At 34.6% G+C, this 22844-nt stretch overlaps 1 protein-coding gene across 2 annotated transcripts; it reads right to left on the bottom strand.

Moving 5' to 3' along the window:
• Positions 1-95: 95 nt before the first annotated feature.
• On the bottom strand, positions 96-11998 carry LOC145086249 (serine/threonine-protein kinase CTR1-like). 2 transcript variants are annotated; one of them, XM_079023995.1, is made up of 16 exons: positions 11208-11998; positions 8075-8376; positions 6780-6924; positions 5829-5932; positions 5528-5736; positions 4353-4733; positions 2591-2631; positions 2383-2451; positions 2173-2273; positions 2007-2091; positions 1811-1909; positions 1661-1729; positions 1432-1563; positions 1243-1337; positions 1037-1162; positions 96-363 (listed from the first exon to the last, which is right to left on the bottom strand). In XM_079023995.1, exons 1-15 carry the CDS (start codon positions 11862-11864, stop codon positions 1054-1056), a joined length of 2598 nt encoding a protein of 865 aa, XP_078880121.1. In that variant the 5' UTR covers positions 11865-11998; the 3' UTR covers positions 96-363; positions 1037-1053. The 2 variants fall into 2 exon arrangements, with proteins under 2 accessions (XP_078880121.1, XP_078880122.1); XM_079023996.1 differs by having other exon boundaries at positions 4353-4721; positions 11208-11996.
• Positions 11999-22844: the final 10846 nt, after the last annotated feature.

Raw genomic sequence — 22844 nt, 5'->3', positions numbered from 1 at the left:
GAGAAGTAAAAAACTAGCAATTAAATACCTCACAGATTTCATACACTTTCGGCTTTGTTTTCTTTAAATCATGGTGCTATATATATAGATGTCGATTTTCGAAAAGGATGTAATTAAAAAAGAAAAAAAAAATCAATTCCTATAAGCTGTGATTATATTATTTCATTACAACAAACAATACAAAATTATGACCAGACAAGCAAAGACAAGACAAGACAAGACGCCTTCTACATATCATTAAACAAACAAACAGACCAACAAATTTCTTCTCCTGTAGAAAAACCCATTTATGTCTTTCTTGGATTCCAATTAAACGAAAATTAAAATTTAATTTTCCAAAAAAACATATGTACACCAATCAGCCTGCAACACATCACACATTAAATCACCCATCAGAATCTCACTTTACCAAACACAAGTACACAACATAACAAAACTGGTTGTTCTACGTTCGACTCGACTGGCATGCATTGGACTAGGACTGATGTAAGACGAAACATAATAATTTTAATTTTATATCCCATCCGAAATAGTGGGACATGCACTCGCTCTTGATCACTGATATATGTAAAAAGACGTAAATGCCCTCCTCGTCCCAACTGAAGGGCGATTTTTGATGATGAGTGCAAGAAGGGCATTTACGTCTTTTTACATATATCAGTGATCAAGAGCGAGTGCATGTCCCACCATTTCGGATGGGATATAAAATTGAAATTATTAATGTTTCGTCTTACATCGGTCTTGGTCCTAGCATGTCTCTCATCTGTGTAAAAAGACGTAAATGTCCTCCTCGACCTTGTATCAAAAACTTCCCTAGAAAGCTTGTTCAGTTGGTTGTGTCCGTGTCCGGTCCTAGTCGGATCTTGTCCACTACATACACAAGCCTTCTTCTAGGGCTATTTTTTTACGAGGATGAGGAGGGCATTTACGTCATTTTACACAGATGAGTGCATGTCAAACACAGTACAACCTGTTATATCTATCTGGTATATATAATAAGATAAGATAAGATAAGATATAGTAATAAAAGTTTCACCATATATTGTGAAAAGTTTATGCAAGTAGTGAAACGTCTGTTTGACTTGTTTGTGGAGTAGGAGGTTTTGTCAAGGGTCTCAATGTATCCATGATGGCTGAAAACGAAGGTCGTTTCCATGGCTCACTGCATCAAAAATTTTATTAATTAATTAATTAAGAAAATTTAAAACATAAAAGAATAGTTTATATAAGCTTTGAACTGACTTTGCCCAACAGGCTTCAATCAATGCTGCCACTTGAGGGTTCACATCACGAGGAATCTCAAGCCTCTTGCATTTAAACCCAACAGCTGCCACAACCTAAGAAAAAAAAAACAGATTATATAATTTTTTTATATAATAAACATGTATTTGTGTAATTTTGGAATCGTAGTAATAAATATGAAAATCGAACCTGTGCAGGATTTAGGTTACCCCAGGGTTGTTGCAAAGTAGCAAGCTCCCATAAAATCACACCAAAACTGTAAACATCTGATTTCTCATTTGAAGGTTCATCACGAAGAACTTCAGGTGCCATCCATTCAGGCTATATATATTTATATTTTAATATATCTTCAATTATTTATAATTATAAATAAAAAAATAGAATAAAGAGGAAGGAAGGAAGGAAGGAAGGAACTCACTGTTCCTGCTGCAGTCTTGGATGAAAGAAACGTGTTTGCTTTTAACCTCGAAAGCCCAAAATCACACACCTGATAAATTAAAATAAGTTATATAAATTTTTTTTTTTACAAAAAAAAAAAAAAAATGTTGTTAATAATTCTGTGGTTTACCTTTACTGTGTATTTCCTGTCTACTAAAAGATTTGGAGATTTCAAATCTCTGTGAACAATAGGAGGATTGCGTCTGTGGAGATAATTCATTCCTTTTGCCTATACCAAAAAAGAACCCATTCATATTCATATAATAATTGACAAAAGAAAAAAAAAAAAAAAAAAAAAAGAGTAGTAAAAGGTTAAAGGTGGATACCACATCATATGCCATACTCAGCCTTCTCCTCTCATCCAATGCCTCTTTTGCTCCAGGTTTATGCAACAGCCTATACAAACTACCCCTGCACTTGAAAAATATTACAAAATTAGCCCACCATACAAATATAATAACATCAAGCTCCAAAAATGTAGAGGGACTAAACCTGGACAAATATTCTGTCACTATTGACAGGTTTGGAGGCTGAGTAACTGCTCCCATAAAAAGAACAATATTTGGATGCCTTAATCGTCTCATTATTGCAACCTAAATCAAAAGTAACAATTAGAATAATGATCAAATTAATAATATAATATTTTAATATATATATATTAAAAATTAGATTAAATTTAATCTAAATTACACTAGGACTCACCTCCTGCAAGAATTCGTTCAACCTCTCTGGATGAAAATCTTGTTCTAAAAGAATTTTCACAGCAACATCCTGGAAAGCAGTGGAGTTTGTGAAGTTTTAAATGAAAAGACCAAAATACCCTCATTACATATATATATATATATATATATATATATATATATATATATATATATATAAAATAAAAACAAGAAAAAGGTGTATTACTTACAGAGCCATTCCAATCAGCACGATGAACAATACCAAAAGAACCTGAAAATAAAATGCAATTTTTATAAATCTTGTAAGTTCAATGCATTTTTTGTAATTTAAAAAATCTTGAACAGTTCGTTTGTTTATTTATTTATTTTCAATCAATAAATTTACAAAGACAAAACGCTGCATCCTACTTTCATTTATTTCTATTACAGCAACTCACTTTCAATTATTTTCTTATTAAAGCACTCAACTTTCAAAAGTTTTTATAAAAGCATCATACTTTGAAAAAATTATCCAAAAATTGGTTCAGATTTGAATCTAGGGTTAATCTCATAAAAGACCTTATATTTTTTGTTTTTTCCGGATTAAACCTCAACTTTATTCTTTTTCCTGAAAAAGCTCTTGCATTTTTCAAATTTTCCGATCTGGCCCTTTTAATCGTTTTTTCCGGAAAAACTTGGAAAATGCGAGGGTTTTTCGAGAAAAACAAAAGAAGTTGAGGGTTTATTTGGAAACAATTAGAAGGTTGAGGGTTTTCTTTGGATTAAAAAAAAAAAGACAATGTTAAGGGTTTTTTCATGAAAATTAAAAAAATACAAGGTCTTTTTCAGGAAAGAAAAAAATAAAGATGAGGTTTAATCTGGGAAAAAACACAAAATATAAGGTCTTTTATGAGATTAACCTATTGCAATAATTGGGTAGCATTTTTCAAAGTAGGATGCTATAAGTATAACAAAGGGTTAATCTCAAAAAATGACCTTATATTTTGTGTTTTTTGGGGGTTAATCTCATAAAAGACCTAATATTTTGTGTTTTTTCCGGATTAAAACTCTAACTTCATTTTTTGCCTGAAAAAGACCTTGTATTTTTACATTTTTTCCAAAAAAAACCCTCAACGTTGTCATTTTTTTCCGAAAAAACCCCTCAACCTTCTAACTACTTCCAAAGAAACCCTCAACTTTTTTAGTTTTAATCGAAAAAAAACCCTCACATTTTACTACTTTTGGGAAAAAAAAACGACTAAAAGGGCCAGATGAGAAAAAATGAAAAAATACAAGGTTTTTTTCAGGCAAAAAATAAATTTGAGATTTCATCTGGAAAAAAACAAAAAAAATATAAGGTCTTTTATGAGATTAATCCTTTTTCCAATTAAACCTCAATTTTATTTTTTGCCTGAAAAAAACCTTGTCTTTTTTCATTTTTTCCAAAAAAGCCCTTAACTTTGTATTTTTTTTTTCGAAAAAAACGCTCAACCTTCTAACTGCTTCCAAATAAACCCTCAATTTTTTTGTTTTTCTCGAAAAAAACCCTCACATTTTACAATTTTTTTGGAGGTTAATCTCATAAAAGACCTTATATTTTATGTTTTTCCATGATTAAACCTCAAATGTATTTTTCGCCTAAAAAAGACCTTGTAGTTTTTCATTTTTTCCAAAAAAAAAAAAAAAGTCAGATCAGATAAAATGAAAACATACAATGTCTTTCTCAAGCAAAAAATAATATTGAGGTTTAATCATGAAAAAACACAAAATATAAGGTCTTCTATGAGATTAACCCTATAAGTCTATAACAAACAAATCAACTATAAGTACATTGTTATAGGTAAGGTTTAATCCCAACTTTTATTTTTTGCACAGAAAAGTCTCGATTGTGACAGATTAACGTATAACATTAGATAATCGGGACTTTTATGTTCAAAAAACAAATGTTTGGGTTAAAACCGTAAACTGACCCAAAATACTGGGACCTTATTTCAGAGATTTGTGGATTTTTACCTGCTCCAATTCTTTCTTTCAAAACAAGATCACTCCAAGGAATGTCCAAATCTTCAACATCCATGGTGAAATTGCCTCTGTCTTTATGGGGTTGACTTTGACCACTATTTTCAAATCTCTGAATCTGATTACTAGGCACTTCCATTCGTGTATCAGAAGACACGACATATGATTGGGAGGTGCCCATGATGTTCTGGGCATATACTTTGGGCAGATGTGAGCTTCTGTCATGACCTTTCGGGCGGAGGGCAGCTTTTGAAGGAGGTAAACGGGACCCATCATTGCTGTTGCTTGGACTATTACGAATTATATCAACATGACTTTTTTCAGATTGTTTTGGGTAGATTGCATCAACAATATCTCCATCACCTGAAATCATTCCTATATTTTATTATTAATCACATATACATATCATAATTACTGTGTTTAGGAAAAGAAACCTTTTTGTAAAATAGATGAAATTACATTTTTAGTCCCTAAGTTTGGGGTTTGTTTTTTAAAGAAACCTTCTTGCAAATTTGCTCCTTATTTGAGGGTTGCATAACGATTTTGCTCCAAGTCTCAATTGAAAAAGACGATTTTTTATTTTTTTTTTTAAAAGAAAAAAAAAACTCCTGAAAAGCTAGTCCAAGTAGCTTTTAAGCTAGTGTTTCATTAATTTAACCAAACTCAGAAAATATAATGGTTTTAATAGAACAATAAAGTAATGAGTTTTTTAAGCATTGGGGGATAATATGTTGGGTTTTTTTTAACAAATACCTTTTTATTATTTAGCTTATATTTATATTATTATTACATTTGGGTGGGTCCCACCACAGCATAGAAAGACCTCGATTTTTATTCCTTTTCAAATATGACTCATCAATTGTTTGTTTATTATGAATTATTATTACTTATACTGATTTAGGGTCACATAAAATCTGATTTTAATAGTTAACGTTTGATTAGCTAACTAGGAGAATGTTAATTATTGTTATTGTTTGTTGAAAATCAATTTGTTTATTGTTAATTGTTACATGTTAGTATTTTGTTAAACTTTGTTGAAAACCATAGTTTTATTCTTTGGGTTTGTTGATTGGAAGAAGGTTTGCTTATTGCTATTTATTGTTTTATTAATATTAATATTACATATGATATGTATATATGTAGAAAGATTAAATTATTAAGAAACATACCAATAGATGGATCTTCAAATACAAGATTCAAAGATTCACAATCAGCAAAATACTGTTTAGCAAGTGATCTGAAATCAACCATGGGTTCAACTTGTCTAAAACGTGGGAACCTCAATGGGGAAGAAATTGAGATTGTTGAAGGACCATTTAATAAAGAATCTGGCTCACACAGGCATCCTGGATTCCCTACTAAATCAACAAGAAGTTCCCTGCATAACAAAAAAAATAAATAAATAAATTTATAAACTATCTGTGTATATGTATATATAATGATTTTGAAGGCATCATATATATAATTAACCTGTCAACACCAAAACGAACAAGGCAAGAAGAAGCATCATCTCTTTTACAATATTTGCAGCCCTTGGCGATTCGACATGGTAAATCAATTGTATCTGCTAAAATCTGTTGAAGTTTTTAATTAAAAAATATAAATACCCTTTAAAGGGTTTTTGTTGTTAAAAATATCAAACCACTAAAGAAACAAGCAATATAGTAAAAAAAGAGTGGATTACAAATCTGGTCATTGTGATTTTACCTGTTTTCTCTGGTTTAGGTGCAAAATAAAATCAAAAACCTTTTTGCAATTTTGGTCCTTATTTCACATGGTTTTGTGAACACTTTTGGTATCTGGGTCGTTTGAGTTAACAATCGAGGTATTATATTTTCTAAAATGACCATTCTGCCCTCACATTGATTTTTTTTTTATTAATTATTGTAGGGTCGAGCGGTGGAAAGATGGTTTTTGGATAATATTAATAATAAGAGTAAGTTACAAAAATGGTCCATGTGCTTTCTGACTTCTCCATGTTTAGACCAAAATTTAAAAAAAAAATCGATTTTGGTCCCTTATTTCAAGGCTTCACATCGATTTTGGTCCCTAGAACTTTGAAATAAGGACCAAAATCGATATGAAACCTTGAGAAATAAGCACCAAAACTGAACAATCTTTCAATTTTGGACTAAACACAAAAAGAAATCAAAAAACACAAGGTCCATTTATGTAATTTAATCTAAAAACAATGATAATAATAATAATAAATGGTCATTTTCACAGATCTAACAGATGAGGTGGGTTGTTAATTTAAACAACCTAATAAAAAACAGTGAAATGAGAACCAGAATTGCAAAAAAGATTTCTTTTTGGACATAAATTAAAGAACAGCTAAACATAGGGACCATATTTGTAACTTACTCTGCATATTAAGGTTATTATTCCAATAATAAAATAAAATATACATCTAAAACTTACTTTAAATAGTAAGGCCCGATGTCTGCAAAGGCCAACAGAGAGGCTACCCATTGGAAGCACAACAGATCCTAAACAATCTTTCAGATCCTCACTGCATTCCTTCCACATTGAAACTAACTCATCTTCACCACTTAAAGTTGTGCCCCTTGTAATACGATAATAAAAAAATAAATCATAAGATAAAATAAAAAGATGCAGAAATTTCTCAAAGTGTAGTGTTTGGTAGTGTTATGATGGAACTGGAGAAGGAATGGAATGGAATCATACATTACATTGGAATGGTCTATTCCATTGTTCATTCCTTAGCTAGACATGTATTTTTTTCATTGCATCATGGAATGGGATAGAAAATTGCAATATAATCCAGTTTTATTTATATGTTAATATTATTGCCATGACTTTGTTGATATTTTCACAATTTTTATTAGATTGCAATTTTATTTTCTAGAAAATAGTAATGAGTTTATATTTTGTTTAAAGTTTTGGGTTAATCTCATAAAAGACCTTATATTTTGTGTTTTTTCCGGATTAAACCTCAACTTTTTTCCTGAAAAACACCTTGTATTTTTTTCATTTTTTCCGGTCTTTTAGTCTTTTTTTTTTCGAAAAAACTTGTAAATTGTGAGTGTTTTTACGGAAAAAACTAAAAAAGTTTAGGTTTTTTTCGAAAAAAAAAAGACAAAAGTTGAGGGTTTTTTGGAAAAAAGTGAAAACATACAAGGTCTTTTTTGGGAAAAAAAATAAAGCTGAGGTGTAATCCGGAAAAACCCCAAAATATAAGGTCTTTTATGAGATTAACCCTAAAAAAATTTATAAATAAAAATTTGTTAATTGTAATTAAATAATGTATGATTACTTTTACCAACAACAGGTGCATAAAAACCTTGAATATTTTTTTTTTTTTGCAAAATGACATCGTCATTTTGCAAAATTCATTACATTTCCCAATATAATTTCAAAATATGATTCTTTTTTTTTTGTTTTTCATTTTGGGGAGCATTCATAAAGAAATTTTGCAATGCACAATTGACCCCATTGAACAATTGATGATCATTTTCTTTTAAGGGTAAAAAGGCGACCACTTTGGTCATTTTCATGTTTATCCCTCTAAAGCTATGCATTACACTTTCACATGATATTATGAAAACTCATTCTATTCCTATAGGCTATAGGCCAACCTAACATGACAATGGAATGTAATGACTCATTCCATTCCATTCTTTTGTGATTCTATTCCATTTCCATCCAACCAAACAAAACCTTACACAATAATAAACCAAAACACAAACACTCACCCCATTCGATTGCATACAAGCTTTGCAAGTTGATCAACAACTTCTAATGTAGTAATGCTATTACATGAAATGCTATGAATCCGATTTTGTAGTTCCCTGAGGCTGGGATCATTACGCCTATCAATCAAGATCACTTCAATGGAAGATTCATTTGCAATATCAATGGCCTTCAACAACTCAAGTGATGGAATTCTTCCACTCTCTTGTAGATCACAGCACATCATCCATACGTATGGATCCATTCCATATATCAAGTAAAACCCATCAGGGACTTTGTCAAAGTATGACAAACACCCGTTTGCCTAATACAATGTAACCCTTAGAAGTTGGAATAAGTCAAGATGGATAGTTCAAGCTTATAAAGGTCAAAATTGTCATTTTGAAAATTTTAACAAGTGAATGGTGAAGATTTAATTTAACAACTAGGGGCCAAAACCATAGAAAAATGAAACTTGGACAAAAAATATAAAAACCCTGGCAAAATCGTATGTATAAGAATATAAATACCTAGGCAACTCTATTTGGGATAGTAATTGATTCATAGAGAAACAGTCATTTGCCTAATACAACCTAACCCTTAGAGTTGGAATATACATAACAAAGTTACAAAGGTCAAAATGGTCATTTTCAAAAAAAAAAAAAATAACTGGAACAATTAGATTTAACGACCCATGGACCAAAACCTAAACAAAATGAAGCCAGTGTCAAATTTGCAACAAAAAATAGAACTTGGACCAAACCAGCAAAATGTGGTATAGCAGTAAAGCATAGGGACCAAAATTGTAATTTACTCTAGAAAGAAAGCATACACACAAATATAAACACCCAAGCAACTATATTTGGGAGAATAATTGATTCATATGGTGCTCAAGGATGAGCTAAAGTGAGAAAGTGTGTGTGTGTGTGTGTGTTTATTATAAGGACGAAGGAAAAAAGAAGCAGAAAAAAAAGTAACATTTTCAGGGTTTTATTGAAAGAAGAAAGAATTAGATTGTTCATTGGAGTCAACCATGAAAGTGATGATGAGAATGATGATTTGTTCCATTTGAGGTAAAATCTTTTTAAACCTTTATTAGTTTATTTATTTATGACTATGTGTTAAAGATTGTGAAAGATTTTATAGGATTAGCTTTTGATCCCAGATGCATGTAGTTAACAGCAAAAGATGAACATTTTGATAGAAAAAATTGCCAAATTTGGTGTTATACTATTCACTTACACCAAAATGATGTAACATTTTCATGTGTCATTTTCAGTCCCTCGTCTTTCATGTTTATTCTATTCTAGTTTATAATGTATGAATAGGTATATCCTAAATATAATAATTATTCATTATAATATTATGTTATATACTAAATTGACATTAATTAATCATAGATATATAAAAATGTAACTCGAATTAATAATATACAAATAATTAAATTGGTTAAAACTTTGTAATAATTCAATTTATAAAGTTTTTACACTAAAAAAGATATAAATAAATAAGTAAAAAGAAAATAAGCTGAAGAGTGTTTTTGTCAATCTATATAAATTTATAAAGAGAATATACTTTTTGGTGAATGGTGTAGGGTTGAAATGTAATAATTATTACTTGTAATATTATGTTATACTAGTATTATATATGAAACTGATTTTAATTAATCATATTTAATTAATTTAATATATATGTTTCGATATTATTTTCTTTTCATTTAATAAATGTTGCTTTAACAATATAACACCTAATTCAAATTAATTATATATGAATAACTTATTTGGTTATAATAGTGTAAAAATAATACACTTATTAAAATATTGTAACCAAAAAGGATGCAAGGAAAACTTATAAACAGCTAATAAAATATTTTGAAATCTATAAAAGTTACAAAATAAAGAATCATGGAATATACTTTTGGTGTAAGAAGTTAAAACATGAAGAGTTGAATCCACAATCTTATGAAACCTAAGCTTTTATACCATGTTAAGTTACAAACCCTCTAAATATTCAACTCCTTTTTAAGTTAATAGACACAGAAGGGATGAAGCAAAAGTATGATCCTAGTAGACATTTGTACATTGGCAAGAAAATCTTATGTTATCTCTCATGGATACCTACACATGTAAAAATTGACATAAGAAGTTTTTTGTAACTAATATGAGCCAAAAATATATGTATCATTAATGTCAGATTATCTATCAAACCAAAAGAAATCATCATAGGGACCTCTCTCACACTCTCCATCTATCTTAAGTATCTTATTTTTACTTGGATATGTGTGTATATGCAAGTAAAACTAAGATCTTCTCTAATTACTTTTATATATATACTTTAAAACAATTGTAAACATCTCAAATTTATAAATGTTGTGCTTCTTGTACTTAGCAAGCATTTGTTCTTCGCAATTAGGAAAACCCTTAGTTGTTTTGAGTTTGAGGCGAAAAAATACTTGATATGATTACAATGTCAAGGTGAACTACATTTTAGGAAAGAAAAAGGGTAGTGCATTGGGACATTTTTTTCATTAATTTTGTTCCTCACCCATCATTCATTTCAAACAAAAAAAGGAAGAAAAAAAGGCATGCTAGCATACGAGATCAACATTTCTCCAATGTGAAATTAGATTACCAATTAACAATATCTCAGGCAAGATAGGCCATATATTTCTCTTAGAGGCATCAAAATTGTAGGTACAGGTTCACTGTTTTGCAAATATTGGTCTATAAAGAAAGTCGTTCTCATGTCACATTAAAGCATTGTTAACCCCTTTATTCTACAGTAGCATATTTTTCAAAATATCTATCCATGCTTATTTAAGTTGAGTTCACAGTAATAATGTGTTGCACTTTCTTTTATAATATGCATTATAATACGCCATGAAACCAAGAATCTTCACAAGAAAACGTGATCTCAAAAAAAAACCTCCATGAATGACAAATATGCTATGCAAATTTCTGTCCTCAAACCTCCTAGGATCCAACCGACAAACATGAGGAGTTCGTTCCATAAAGTCTAGTTGTACTCATAGCGGTTCGTTCATGTATTTCAAGCAAGAATATATAACCAATTACCAAACCCAAACATAATGCTACGGGATTTGCAGTTAATATGTTTGCAAACTCAAACACACAGAGAGATAGCAGAACCACATACCCAGAATCGATGTGATAAACCTTCTGCAGATGTCGTAGAACCGGATGACCTCGACCCTGCGGTTTCTTCCGTCACAGGATCCAGTAAATTAGGATCATCAGCACACATAGCTTCAGACGAAAGCCGTAGCGCCAAAGCCAACTGCAATTGATAACTCTCCTCCGTTTGCTGTGCCCAACTTTTCGATGAATAAGACCCTCCCCCACCACCACCACCAGCAGTCTCCGAGGATTTCAACCTCAACACCTCACCACCACCTCCATCCGGCAAGTGAGCATAAGCATCGGGATCACCACCTCCACTGTTCACCGCCGCCGACAAAGACGGAAGAAAGTAATCACCCGAAATAGAACTCTCTCCGTAACTACTCCCGCTCGATTGTCTCTGCAATCCACCGATCGAGGCCGGAAAGGCCGTTTGGCGAGGTTGCTGCATCCTCTGATCAGTTGTCATGTTCATCAAATCCCAATCAAATCCAGCTCTTTCGTTCCTCTTTTTTTCTCCGGAGTGAGAGTGGTGAGATGAGTCGTATGCGCCGCCGCTTCCGGTGCCGCCGGAGAAGATCGACGGAGGAGGAGGTTGCGGTGGCTGGAGGTGATCGTCGTCGGGAATCTGAGTCAACAAGGTGTAATTGGTACGTCTACCAGGCATTGCCATCTAGAACTAACAAAGTTAAATCGAATTAAGTTGTGTGATTCTCTTCGGTAATTAACCCTACAAACCACCAATTCAGTGTGTGGGGTCACGCGGATAAAAGGGGATGTTTCGGGTTTTCGCGGTGGCGTAATCCCATGGGGAAATTATCATCCGCATCCCATGGTTTCCGTAATCCTAGGTACATTACTTTTAAGAGGAAATTAAACTATAATAAACTAATGATTTTTCATTTTCATAACATAATCAAATTAGACGTTTTCACAAAATAATCACAAATCATAAATAAAGGAGGCTCATCTGTGGTTTCCTCAAGTTCGTCTTAGGTTTTGTCATAACCGGCCATAACATGGCTTTGGTTTCGTACAATGTTTTAATCAGAGATGTTCGTTTGGACCGAATATCTAAATCGAAACCGAAACCTGGACCAGATCGACCTGAATTAGTTATTTGGGTCGGTTCTAAGGTATCTATTTTTGCTCAATTTAGGTTTCGGGTTATTCGGTCCAGATTACCCGAATAAATGTTGAATCGGACCAAAAAGACCGACCTGAAAAATGAATAGTCATTTGAACCATCGAAAACCCCAAATATAGAATTTTCTTATTTGGGTTATTCGGACCATTTCGGTTTATTTGGGTTCTTCGAGTCATTTCGATTTATTTGGGTTATTTGGTTCAAAAGCATAGTGTAAATGTTTATTTGGGTTATTTCGGTCCTTTCGGGTTAATAACCGAATCGAAATTTGTATTTACCCGAACCGAACGGATCATGTATTAGTATAGTCGGTTCGGGTTTCGGTTCCCACTTTTCATCCAATTTGGGTTTCCCGTTATTCAGGTTCAGGTCGGTTCCGGCCCGAAGCACATCCCTAGTGTTAAAAGTCGGTTTGAACTGGTCGGCCAAATCGTTTGGACCGGGAACCGGAAAACGGAGCGGTTCAACTATCACCGGTTATATGCCTATTTTTGAATTGCAACAAACTATCCGATTTTTACAATAACTCAATTGAACCAGTTAAATTGAATAAAAACACATGAAAAAGAACCATTTTGCATAATAATTTGTGTGGTCTTTTTTCAAATCTATTTAGATTTCTTTATATAAAAACATATGGTAAATGTTATGAAGTTTTTTGATGCGTTTGTATTCATCTAAAACTATATTTTTTTCGTTTTTATTATGAATTTTTTATGTATGTAGATGGATGTAAAACTTATGGTTATGTTTTATTTTAATGTATTTTGATTGATCTACAACTTGTTTTTATGTGTATTTTTAATGTTTGAACTTGTGGATGTCAAATTCTTGATTTATGTATGTATGTATATATGTGTAGGAAAACAGAAAAAATATGAAAATTATAGAAGTTGGTTGACTCGACAGTCGAAGCGGTCAAACCCGTTGAACTTGGAACCGGTCATCCCATAGCGGTTCAACTAAAAAAACGGTTTTTAAAACATTGGCTTTGTATGTTGGCTATGATTTCATGGTTACGTCTCCGATTTCCTTGGTTGTTGTAAAAAATAAATAAATAAATAAAAGACGACAAAATCGCGTATGACATTTGGCCATTTGTGGTTTCCTTTTGATATTCCTGGAATTTTTTCAAAAAAAAAAAATCAAAGTAAGTTTTAATCCAAATTTTTTTCAATTTTTGTGTGTTGGAAAATTCAAGACAATTAAGCAGTAAAAAAATCACATGAAGAACGAAACTGTATACTGACATCATCTGTGGTTTCCTTAGCCTAATATATGATTTTGTTCGTTGCTTTTTTTTAACTATAGCCTAAAATCATGCAAGCTAGTATTAAACATTAATTGATAACACATAACAACAAGAAAATTGAAAAAAAAAAAAAAAAAAAAAGGATAATATGGTAAACGAAACTGAAGATTACATTGCCATCTGCGATGGTACAAGTCTGTAATGCAAAATATGTGCATTATAAACATGTACTACTGTAAATAGCAATGTCATCTTTGGTTTTTGTTACACCTTGTTCCGAGTACATGTTTAATTTATGTATTGTTTTGATTTAAGTTAAAGAACTGGAATTTGGGCATTTTACGACATAATGGATTGATGATGTGGTACGTGCCACATCATTAAGTCGTGACATGACTTAAGTAATCGTCGCGATGCGATGCTGCTGTTTGCAAAAAAATAAACACGTAACACCCTGTGTTGAATCGTTTCATAATTCAGGGTCGTGGCCTGAAGATCGGTTATCATAAGGCTTAGGGCCTTTGGGAAAGAGAGATTTAGACGCATTTGGGTGTGGGTAATGTAGGTTAGATGATCCTGGGAGTTTGAATTGTGACTTGGAGCCCAATGGTATAACCGTAAAGTGGCATCTCGGGCTTTTTTTGAATTTTGGGTTTAAGTTCAAAAAGTTTTAAGACAAATGATAGTTGATAGAATTATAGGGCTTCTTATTACCTTTCTGTGAATATAAAGAACGTCGAAATTGGACTTAGAACGAAGGAGTTATAGCCGAATGAAATTAGGAGTGTTTTGGAACTTAGGCTAGTATGTGGGATGTACTCTTTAAGTACGCATCGCGTAGTGAGGATAATGATCACGGGTGGCCTTCGAGTATGTCGGGCATACTCAGGAGTACACAGGGCGTACTCCAAATAGCTAGAAACCCTAACTTTTAGTGCTTAAGCCCTATTTAAACATCATTATAGCCCTTGGACATCTACCTTCATCAGCCCCCATTGTTCATTTCGGCCCATTGAAACCCTAGTTCATCCTTGGAGTGTTCTTGAGCTTTGAAGTGGTTTTGTGGCGTTTTTGTGTATATTCAAGAAGCGGGAACTTGGAGACCAAGCATTTGTTGAAGTTGAGCCTTTAGTTCCAGAGTACTCATCAACTTTGGAAGCTTTAGAAGGTATAAAACTCTCATCTTGATGACTCCTTATGATAGTTTGAGTTTAGGGTTGTTTATGAGCTCTATTTGGTCCCATGGGTTCTCCTTGTGATTTTGAGCAACGCCAAGAGTTAGATATGTTAGATCTCAACCTCTTTGTTGCTCATGTTGTATAAAAGTGTCATCTTGATGATTGTTACGAGTTCATGCATGAATTTGAGTCATTATTATGAGCATTAGTGGACAAAAATGAATGTTGGGTTCCATTAAGACATGCTAAGGGTTAAAGATGCCAACTTTATGTCTTAGAACCCTAAAATGTACAAGATATGGAAGTTGGACCCTTTGGTTGAATAGATTAAACATAAAATGGCTTAAGTTGGCAAGCAACCCAGTACGATGATGTGATAACCCAAGTTGTTCCGTTACATTTCCCCGTTACCGTTAACGGAATATTCCAGTTTATAAAGTTTTGTTAATTAGAGGTCGTCAAATTTAATAAACATTCCATCTGTTTACATTTAATATGTCGTTAAGTCGTGATAAAAAGAAATAAAAACACACATCGCCCATTTCCATTTATTTGGAAATGTTAAGTTTTATTGTTACGACCACTAAATCGGGTGCGACCAAAAGCCCCGTTTAACGGCAGTATTGGGTAGAATTCCACTGAGCTCCAACTCCCACCCATATATAAAGGGGAGTAAACTCCATTTGGAGCTTTTCCACCCTCTCTCTCTATACTCTCTCTCTCTCTAGACCCGTTTTCGCCCCAAATCCGCAACCAAACGCTTCCAAATTGTAAGTCCGCTTACCCTAGCTTACTCTAAACATTATGATTTGTGTTTATAGCATAGAATTGGACTTGGAACATGTGTTTACGGCCAAGGAGCATGCTTGGGCCGTAAACACTTAATAAGTGAGTTTTTAAGCAATTTAACCCCTCCAAACCAACATTGGGACGTAGATAAGACCTTATAAATCCGGACTTAGAACACCCTAGTCATGAATTTTGAGGAGTAAATAGGAGTTTACGGCCAAGGAATGTGCTTGGGCCGTAAACCCCTCAAACATGGGGTGTAAACTCATTTTTACATGCTTAAAAGCCATAGAACTCCACCAATAACCTTGGAATAAATCCTAGAATCATCTAAAAATTAGTTTGGGGACCTTAAACATGTCAAACACCCTCCATTTAGGAGTTTACGGCCAAAGCTTACCAAGAAATAGTTCCAGGGCCGTAAACTCATAAAAACATGTTAAAGGGTGCCCTAAATTCATACCAAGGCTTAAGACATAAAATAGGGGCTTGTCCTTTGGGTTTGGATCAATTAAACACATCAAAATGAAGGGGAAAATGGAGTTTACGGCCCAGGTATGTACCAAGGCCGTAAACACCCCTAAATGTGCCAAAATGATAGTTTTAATCCCCCAAATTGGCATAACACTTCATTATAAATTACTAGCAAGGTATTAGGGGCTTTAAACTTCACAAAACTCTAAGGATGAGAGTTTACAGCCGTAAACTCCCTTAGGAGTTGTCCCTAGGCCGTAAACTCCAAGATAATGCCCTTAGAAGCCTCAAACCCACTCATGCCTTTTTGGAAAAGTACTTAGAAAAATCCCATGAACAAGCTAGAAGCCTTAAACACCCTAGAACCCACCACCATGAGCTTATAGCCGTAAACTCATGGTGAGTAGTCTCTGGGCCATAATCATGGTATTAAGGGTTTACTCTCGGAGGCTAAACTCCATTCCCTAGCCATACACACCCTTAGACGCTACCCGGGACACCCAAACACTTATCTAAAGTGTTTTCCGCTCCTTTGAGTGCGTATACTTGTTTAATTAGTATTAAATATACTAATTGTATGTGAACATATGATATCATATGTTAAATAGGTCATTGAGTGTGTTCGAGTCCTTGCGTGACACCGAACGCCCAAACGGCACCTTCGTCGGACCTACTTACACCAGGTGAGTTCATACCCCTGAATGAACCTTTTAAATGTTTTTACATGTTTTATAGGGGGGAATACAAGTTAAACATGTCAGTTATCATATCAATCACATGTGATTGATAACCCGCATGCATAAGCTTTTGCCACTGTACACTGTTTTACCGAGTAGGACACTATAATGGTTTTCAATTGTTTCAAAACTCTTACTTATATTGTTTTACCTAAATTCATTCTGAACTGATTTATGAAAGATTTCCAAAGGTTTTCAAACATGTTTTTACAAAAGGATACAAATTGTGATTTTCTCCGAATATAAAGGTTTTTCATCAAGTTTCCCTTTTTCGACGTATACTTTTACTTGTTAATACTGCTGCTTCGCTTATACTTATTTTATACTCCTACTTAGTAACGCTTTCACTTATACTTATAGTCGCTTATACCGATAGACGCTCTTACTTCACTTATTGTCGTCTCTACTTCGTGATACGCTTATACTTGTTTGACACTCATACTTCACTTGCGACCGCTTCTACTTCACTTGTTTGACACTCATACTTCACTTGCGACCGCTCCTACTTCACTTGTTCGACACTCCTACTTCACTTGCGACCGCTCCTACTTCACTTATTAGACACTCCTACTTCACAAGAATCACTTCTACTTGATACACACTCAGTCGTAGTTAGATGTATGTATGTGCTTGTATAGATGCATATAAATAATGATTGAAGGACTTAGGAAGGCTTGTCCGCCCTATTTCCTTTTCTTCGTTGAGATGTGGTCTGGTGGGATCGGATGTCCATCCGAAGGTCGTTTGATTCATTACTTATATATTATGTACACAAGCATAGACATACGAGTTTACTTCAGTCAATTCAGTTAAGAGTCTCTACCTCTAGTTCAACACTTACATTAGAAACCCACTAGTTGGAAGTCTTTACCCACTATTTGGGATGCATCTTCAGGACACGGCCTTCTCCGTCGTCTAGTTGGTAACCAGAGTCTCCTGTAGGGAGAGCGGACATTGTGTGTATAGATCTATACAGGATTGACAACCCCGCACCCAGACTGCTAGCTACAGTCTCGGCCTACCAAGCCAACGGGTGACAAATGTCACATTATAGACGCTTGTAGGGCGTCTGGTACTCTAGTTAGTATGGTTACGAGTATCCCGGGTTACCTTATAATTCATTGGCTTTAAGGTAACGGTATTTCGCCAGCAATTTACACTGTATGCTGGTAATTTATTTTCAGAGTCACACTGTTTTGACCTTACAAGACGTATCTTTCATTTGATACTGTCTGGGGTCTGTTTTCTCTGTTTTGACCTTACAAGACGTATCTTTCATTTGATACTGTCTGGGGTCTGTATTCACTGTTTTGACCTTACAAGACGTATCTTTCATTTGATACTGTCTAGGGTCTGTGTCTCTATTTGTTAGACTAAACCAGGCGTGTCGTTCATTCGATACTTTCCTGGAGTCTATGATTCCTTGCCTTAGACAGCAGTCCTCACTGCTGAGGCATATGTTATTTCCCTGACGTCTCTTGCTTTCTCTAATAATCAAATTCAGTATTTTGATAATGATAGCAATTTAGGGAAAACTACTTTTTATCACATAACACTGACCAGTCTTGGTAGAAGACTGCTTTGATAAAAGAAAATATAGGATTTTCTGGAAAGAACTCTAATACACAGTAAACACTTAAACTACTACTTTATAAAGTTATTTGAATAAATGTCACTAAATACTTATGAACTCACCAGCATTTGTAAAAATGCTGATACTCGCTTTTCAAATAACTTGTATTCTCAGGTTAGCATTAGACAGGTACATCTCGGAGCTGTTGATGAAGATAGCTTAGTATTATGTTGTATCTATTCTATTACTTATATTACTTTGAATTGATGTATTAATGTAACCATGTAAAATTATTACTATTAATGCAATGTCTTGTTGTACTTTGATTACTATAATGCATGTGTTGTGATACTTGACATGACGTCATCCACCCCAGAACGTTTCCGCCGTTCCGGTTTTGGGGTGTGACAGATGAGCATACTAAGGGGTACGCAACGCGTACTAAGCATACCAAGGGGTACACTGAGCATACCAGTGTACGCCTTGCTGTAACTCTTCTTGGGCTTTTGGACTTCGTTTGGACCTTAGATTTTTGGGCCTTAGCTAAGATTTAGGCCTTTGGGCTGTTGAACATTAGCGGGGCTCAAATTTGTATTATTGGACCTTAAGCTGCATAAGTGGGCCTTTATGGGCCTTAAAGGGTCATTATTTTGACGTTAAGAAAAGTACGAGGTGGTAAAGTCCCTCATTTCTAGCAATATGAAGGATGGAGAGTCTGTGAGAAACCACGTTTCGAGAATGCAACGATAAGTGGATAGGGTAATCAAGCTCAATGTAAATTTTGACAAAGAGTTGGCAATCGACATAGTGTCAAACTCTCTGCCAGGTTGTTATGATCAATTCATTTTGACCTATCATTTGAACAACAACAATGAAACTATTTTGTCACAATTTCACAACCTCATCTTCTACAAGTGCGCCTGTTCTGGCCATAGGGCAGGGGAATAGGAGGAAAGGAAAGGTCCTCCCAAATAAAATTGGAAAGGGAAGTCCCAAGTTGACCGTCAAGTACAGGACCTAAAGGAAAATTTAGATTTGATGCTCCCCTTATCTCTGACCCCAAAGAGGTCACTTGCTTCTATTGCAATGACATTGTCACACCCTTGAACCAGGTCGGCGGAAACGTCCGGGGGCGGATGACTTCATTTTGTAATATCATAACAATTGAATATGAATGAAACATAGCAACCAAACATCATACATTATAAGATACCAACATACATTGCTACAAATTGTATTTGTTCATGAAATTACACCAAAAATAACATAATGTATGATATTTCAAAAATACAGCAAATATCCCAGATCCATGGTCTGATACCTGCTCACTGAGTCCCTGAGAATACAAGTCGTTATGAAAAGCGTCAACATAGAATGTTGGTGAGTTCATAAGCATGTTTGTATGGAAAAAGTTTTGTAACATATTTGTTTGTAATAATTTGTAAAGCTCCAGAAAATCTGATATTTTCTGTGAAAAAATGGTTTGTGAGTCTCGTTTTAAAACTGTGAATAATTGCATGCATGTCTTTTGTTTTCTAGTTGTTTGTAATTGTGAAAAATATGTTCCCAGAAAATCCAATATTTTCTGTTATATGAAAATTTGCAGTCTTAAAACCTTAAGACTGGAGTGGTGATAAATAAGGTACTGAAAATTGAAGTGTAGTTTTATATTTAATAAAACTAGTGAAGTGTATATTTTTCCGTAAATCCAAGATAATGTTGTTAATGCCTATGTAAGTCGTTACAATCATGTTTGATGTGATTGATATGCCTGTGATGACGTTCTTCGGGCGTCAGTTTCGGTAAGATATTTGTCACCGTAGACTGGCCCCGTCTACCTATAGTGAACAGCTCAGGTGTGTGTGTGTGTGTCAACCTCGTATAGATCTATACACAACTATCTCGCTCTCCCTCCAGGAGACTCTAGTTATAACTACAGGTCTTACGGTATACGCTGTGTAGGTACAGTGAAAGAAAATCTCACAAGTGTCTTAACGGATTTATGCGAAATTTGACTCCCATTATTGAATAATGAAAATAACATTACTAGTGTAAATTCATGACTGCAGTTTTATGACACACATTTTACAGCTTTATGACATACAACTTGTAACTTGTTCTTTTAACAGCTTTATGATGGACAGATTATGACACACAAAATTTTATGTCGTAATAGTTCTGTTTTGTATACCGCTTTTGTTAAATTATTCATAACATTTTTTATAAATAATCATTAATGGACTTATCTACTTGTAATATATGTTGTGTAAATAGCATAATCTTTCAAGTTTTTAAAACATTAAGATGATGACAACATGTTACGACTATTTTACTAATAAAAATAGTTTTTAGTAAAATAATCAAGTTTGTACTTTGTTTAACATACCAAAGTTTAGTTTAGGGGTTTTTTAACACAACATATACTATTTTGTCATGACATTAGCATGTCACGATTTTTACAAGATACACATAAAACCTTGAAACCTGTTACATCAAATATATGTGTAAGTATATGTATTAAAAGATAGGGAAATCTCCAGAAAAGTCCTAAAATTTTAGTCTAATTTATGAAAAAGTTCCGAACTAATTTTTGTTTATATAAAAGAACAAAATACCGGCTAAAACTTCGAAAAAACCCTTTTTGGCCGGTTTCGTAGATTTAATCGGTATTCTGTCCTTTTTCGTTAGTTTGCTCAAAATATTAGGACTTTTCTGAAAATTACCCGATAACCAAAATATTGGGACTTCTATGAAAATTATTATGGAATTAATGGATATTATTATTAAAAAATCATTTATAAGCATGATTTTTTTTATTATAAACAAAGGAAATACATTTACTATGGCATTGGGCCCGACGAGTACACGGACACGGACTACGAGTTTAATGAGACCGATGACGACATGGAGGAGGAAATAGACACAGACGAAGCCTCCGTCGCACCACCTACCGATGAGACACATCAGAACCACACTGCCCCACCAAGAAATCCCGTGAGAGAGGATCTGTAACAACTCAAATTTTTCAAACAAATTTTTCATTTTTAAAACATAATTATTTCCATTAGAAACAAGACATAATCAGTTCAATTATTCGGTCAATACAATTATTCAAACTCCCAAGATCATAAAACAATCTTCAGTGTGTATCGATCATGCCGACGCCTTCCCACGGTCCTCACTAGTACCTGAAATACATGCACAACAACTGTAAGCATAAATGCTTAGTGAGTTCCCCAATATACAACTTACGCACATACGCCTTTCCAGGCCCGACCTTCCGGTCCATGTGTCTCAGGGGACTTCCGTCCCTGCTGGGTAAACCTTCCGGCCTTACCCACGCCGACCTTCCGGTCCATCACACATCATATCGCCTTCCGGCCCATAATATAATCGCCTTCCGGCCCATAACATACATAGCACATATAACATATAACATACCACATATAGCATACATATCACATATCATAACCGACCTTCCGGTCACACAGTCAAACCCTTCCGGGTACAGTATAGTGAGAAGACTCACCTCGTAAATGCTGAAAACTAGCAACTCCTGAAATCACTCGTGCACAAACCAACGAGCTACAACCCTCCTATAACATTACATAACTCATTAGCACTCATATCATCTAAGTGTGACTATCCCTAAGAAGTCAGACTTAGGTCAACTCTGGTCAACGGTCAACGGTCAACTCGACTGGACTCGGCGAGTACCATGGCGACTCGGCGAGTCTAGTCGTCCTCACCAATTCCTGAATATTCCCTTTCTACTCGTCGAGTATCCCTCTTGACTCGACGAGGTCCTCGTGGAAGAATCGCGGGGCCACCCCGACTCCACTCGCCGAGTCTGATGAACAACTCGGCGAGTCCCAGTAAATCTTCAAGCTACTCGCCGAGTCTGAAGAACAACTCGGCGAGTCCATGCCATGCAGACGAGTAACTGCTTCCTGAGATAAGTCTCGTCCCGAAGTACACATGCATGGGACCTTCTGGACCTCTAAAGGTCCTAATACAAGACTATAGTCGTGGGGTAACAAGGCATTACTTCATCAATTCACTAAATGGGTTCTATAAACCCTAATTTCATGAATACATCAATATAGCAGAGCATACACGAATTCTTACCTGGATGATGTATTCTCTGTATTCCCAATCCTCAGAATGTGAACCCCCCCCCTGCTGCTCTTTTAGCCAATCCTTCCTCCTTCTTGCACACCCACTCTTCTATAACCAACAATGGCCTAAGATCCTTGCTCCTGCTGCACTAATCGATTTAGGGTTCTTCTCAGAAGGTCAAAACGAACAATGACGGCCAATGGACCCCTTTTATACGTCCCAAACCTGAACGGTTAGGGTTTCCGCTAAACAGCGTCGACTCGCCGAGTCTATATCTGGACTCGTCGAGTCCAGTCGCGGACCCACGACCAAGTCTGCGATCCTACTCGGCGAGTCTAGGCTCCAACTCGCCGAGTCCCCTCTTAAATCACCCCAAAAACATAA

This window comes from Lactuca serriola, chromosome 2, assembly GCF_051521515.1.
Source record: "Lactuca serriola cultivar US96UC23 chromosome 2, Lser_US96UC23_V15, whole genome shotgun sequence".
Taxonomy (NCBI): domain Eukaryota; kingdom Viridiplantae; phylum Streptophyta; class Magnoliopsida; order Asterales; family Asteraceae; genus Lactuca; species Lactuca serriola.
The sequence above is the reverse complement of the archived record's forward strand: the minus strand, read 5'-3'. Positions and strand labels throughout refer to the sequence as shown.

What these genes read in the sequence shown, in the direction of transcription:
- LOC145086249 (XM_079023995.1), bottom strand. Translation starts at nt 11,864, where the DNA reads ATGGCAATGCCTGGTAGACGTACCAATTACACCTTGTTGACTCAGATT. An exon ending in CTTGTATGCAATCGAATGGG is followed by an intron (nt 6,925 to 8,074) that starts GTGAGTGTTTGT and finishes TCGTATTACAAG; the next exon opens with GGGCACAACTTTAAGTGGTG. An exon ending in GTGCTGATTGGAATGGCTCT is followed by an intron (nt 2,452 to 2,590) that starts GTAAGTAATACA and finishes ACTGCTTTCCAG; the next exon opens with GATGTTGCTGTGAAAATTCT.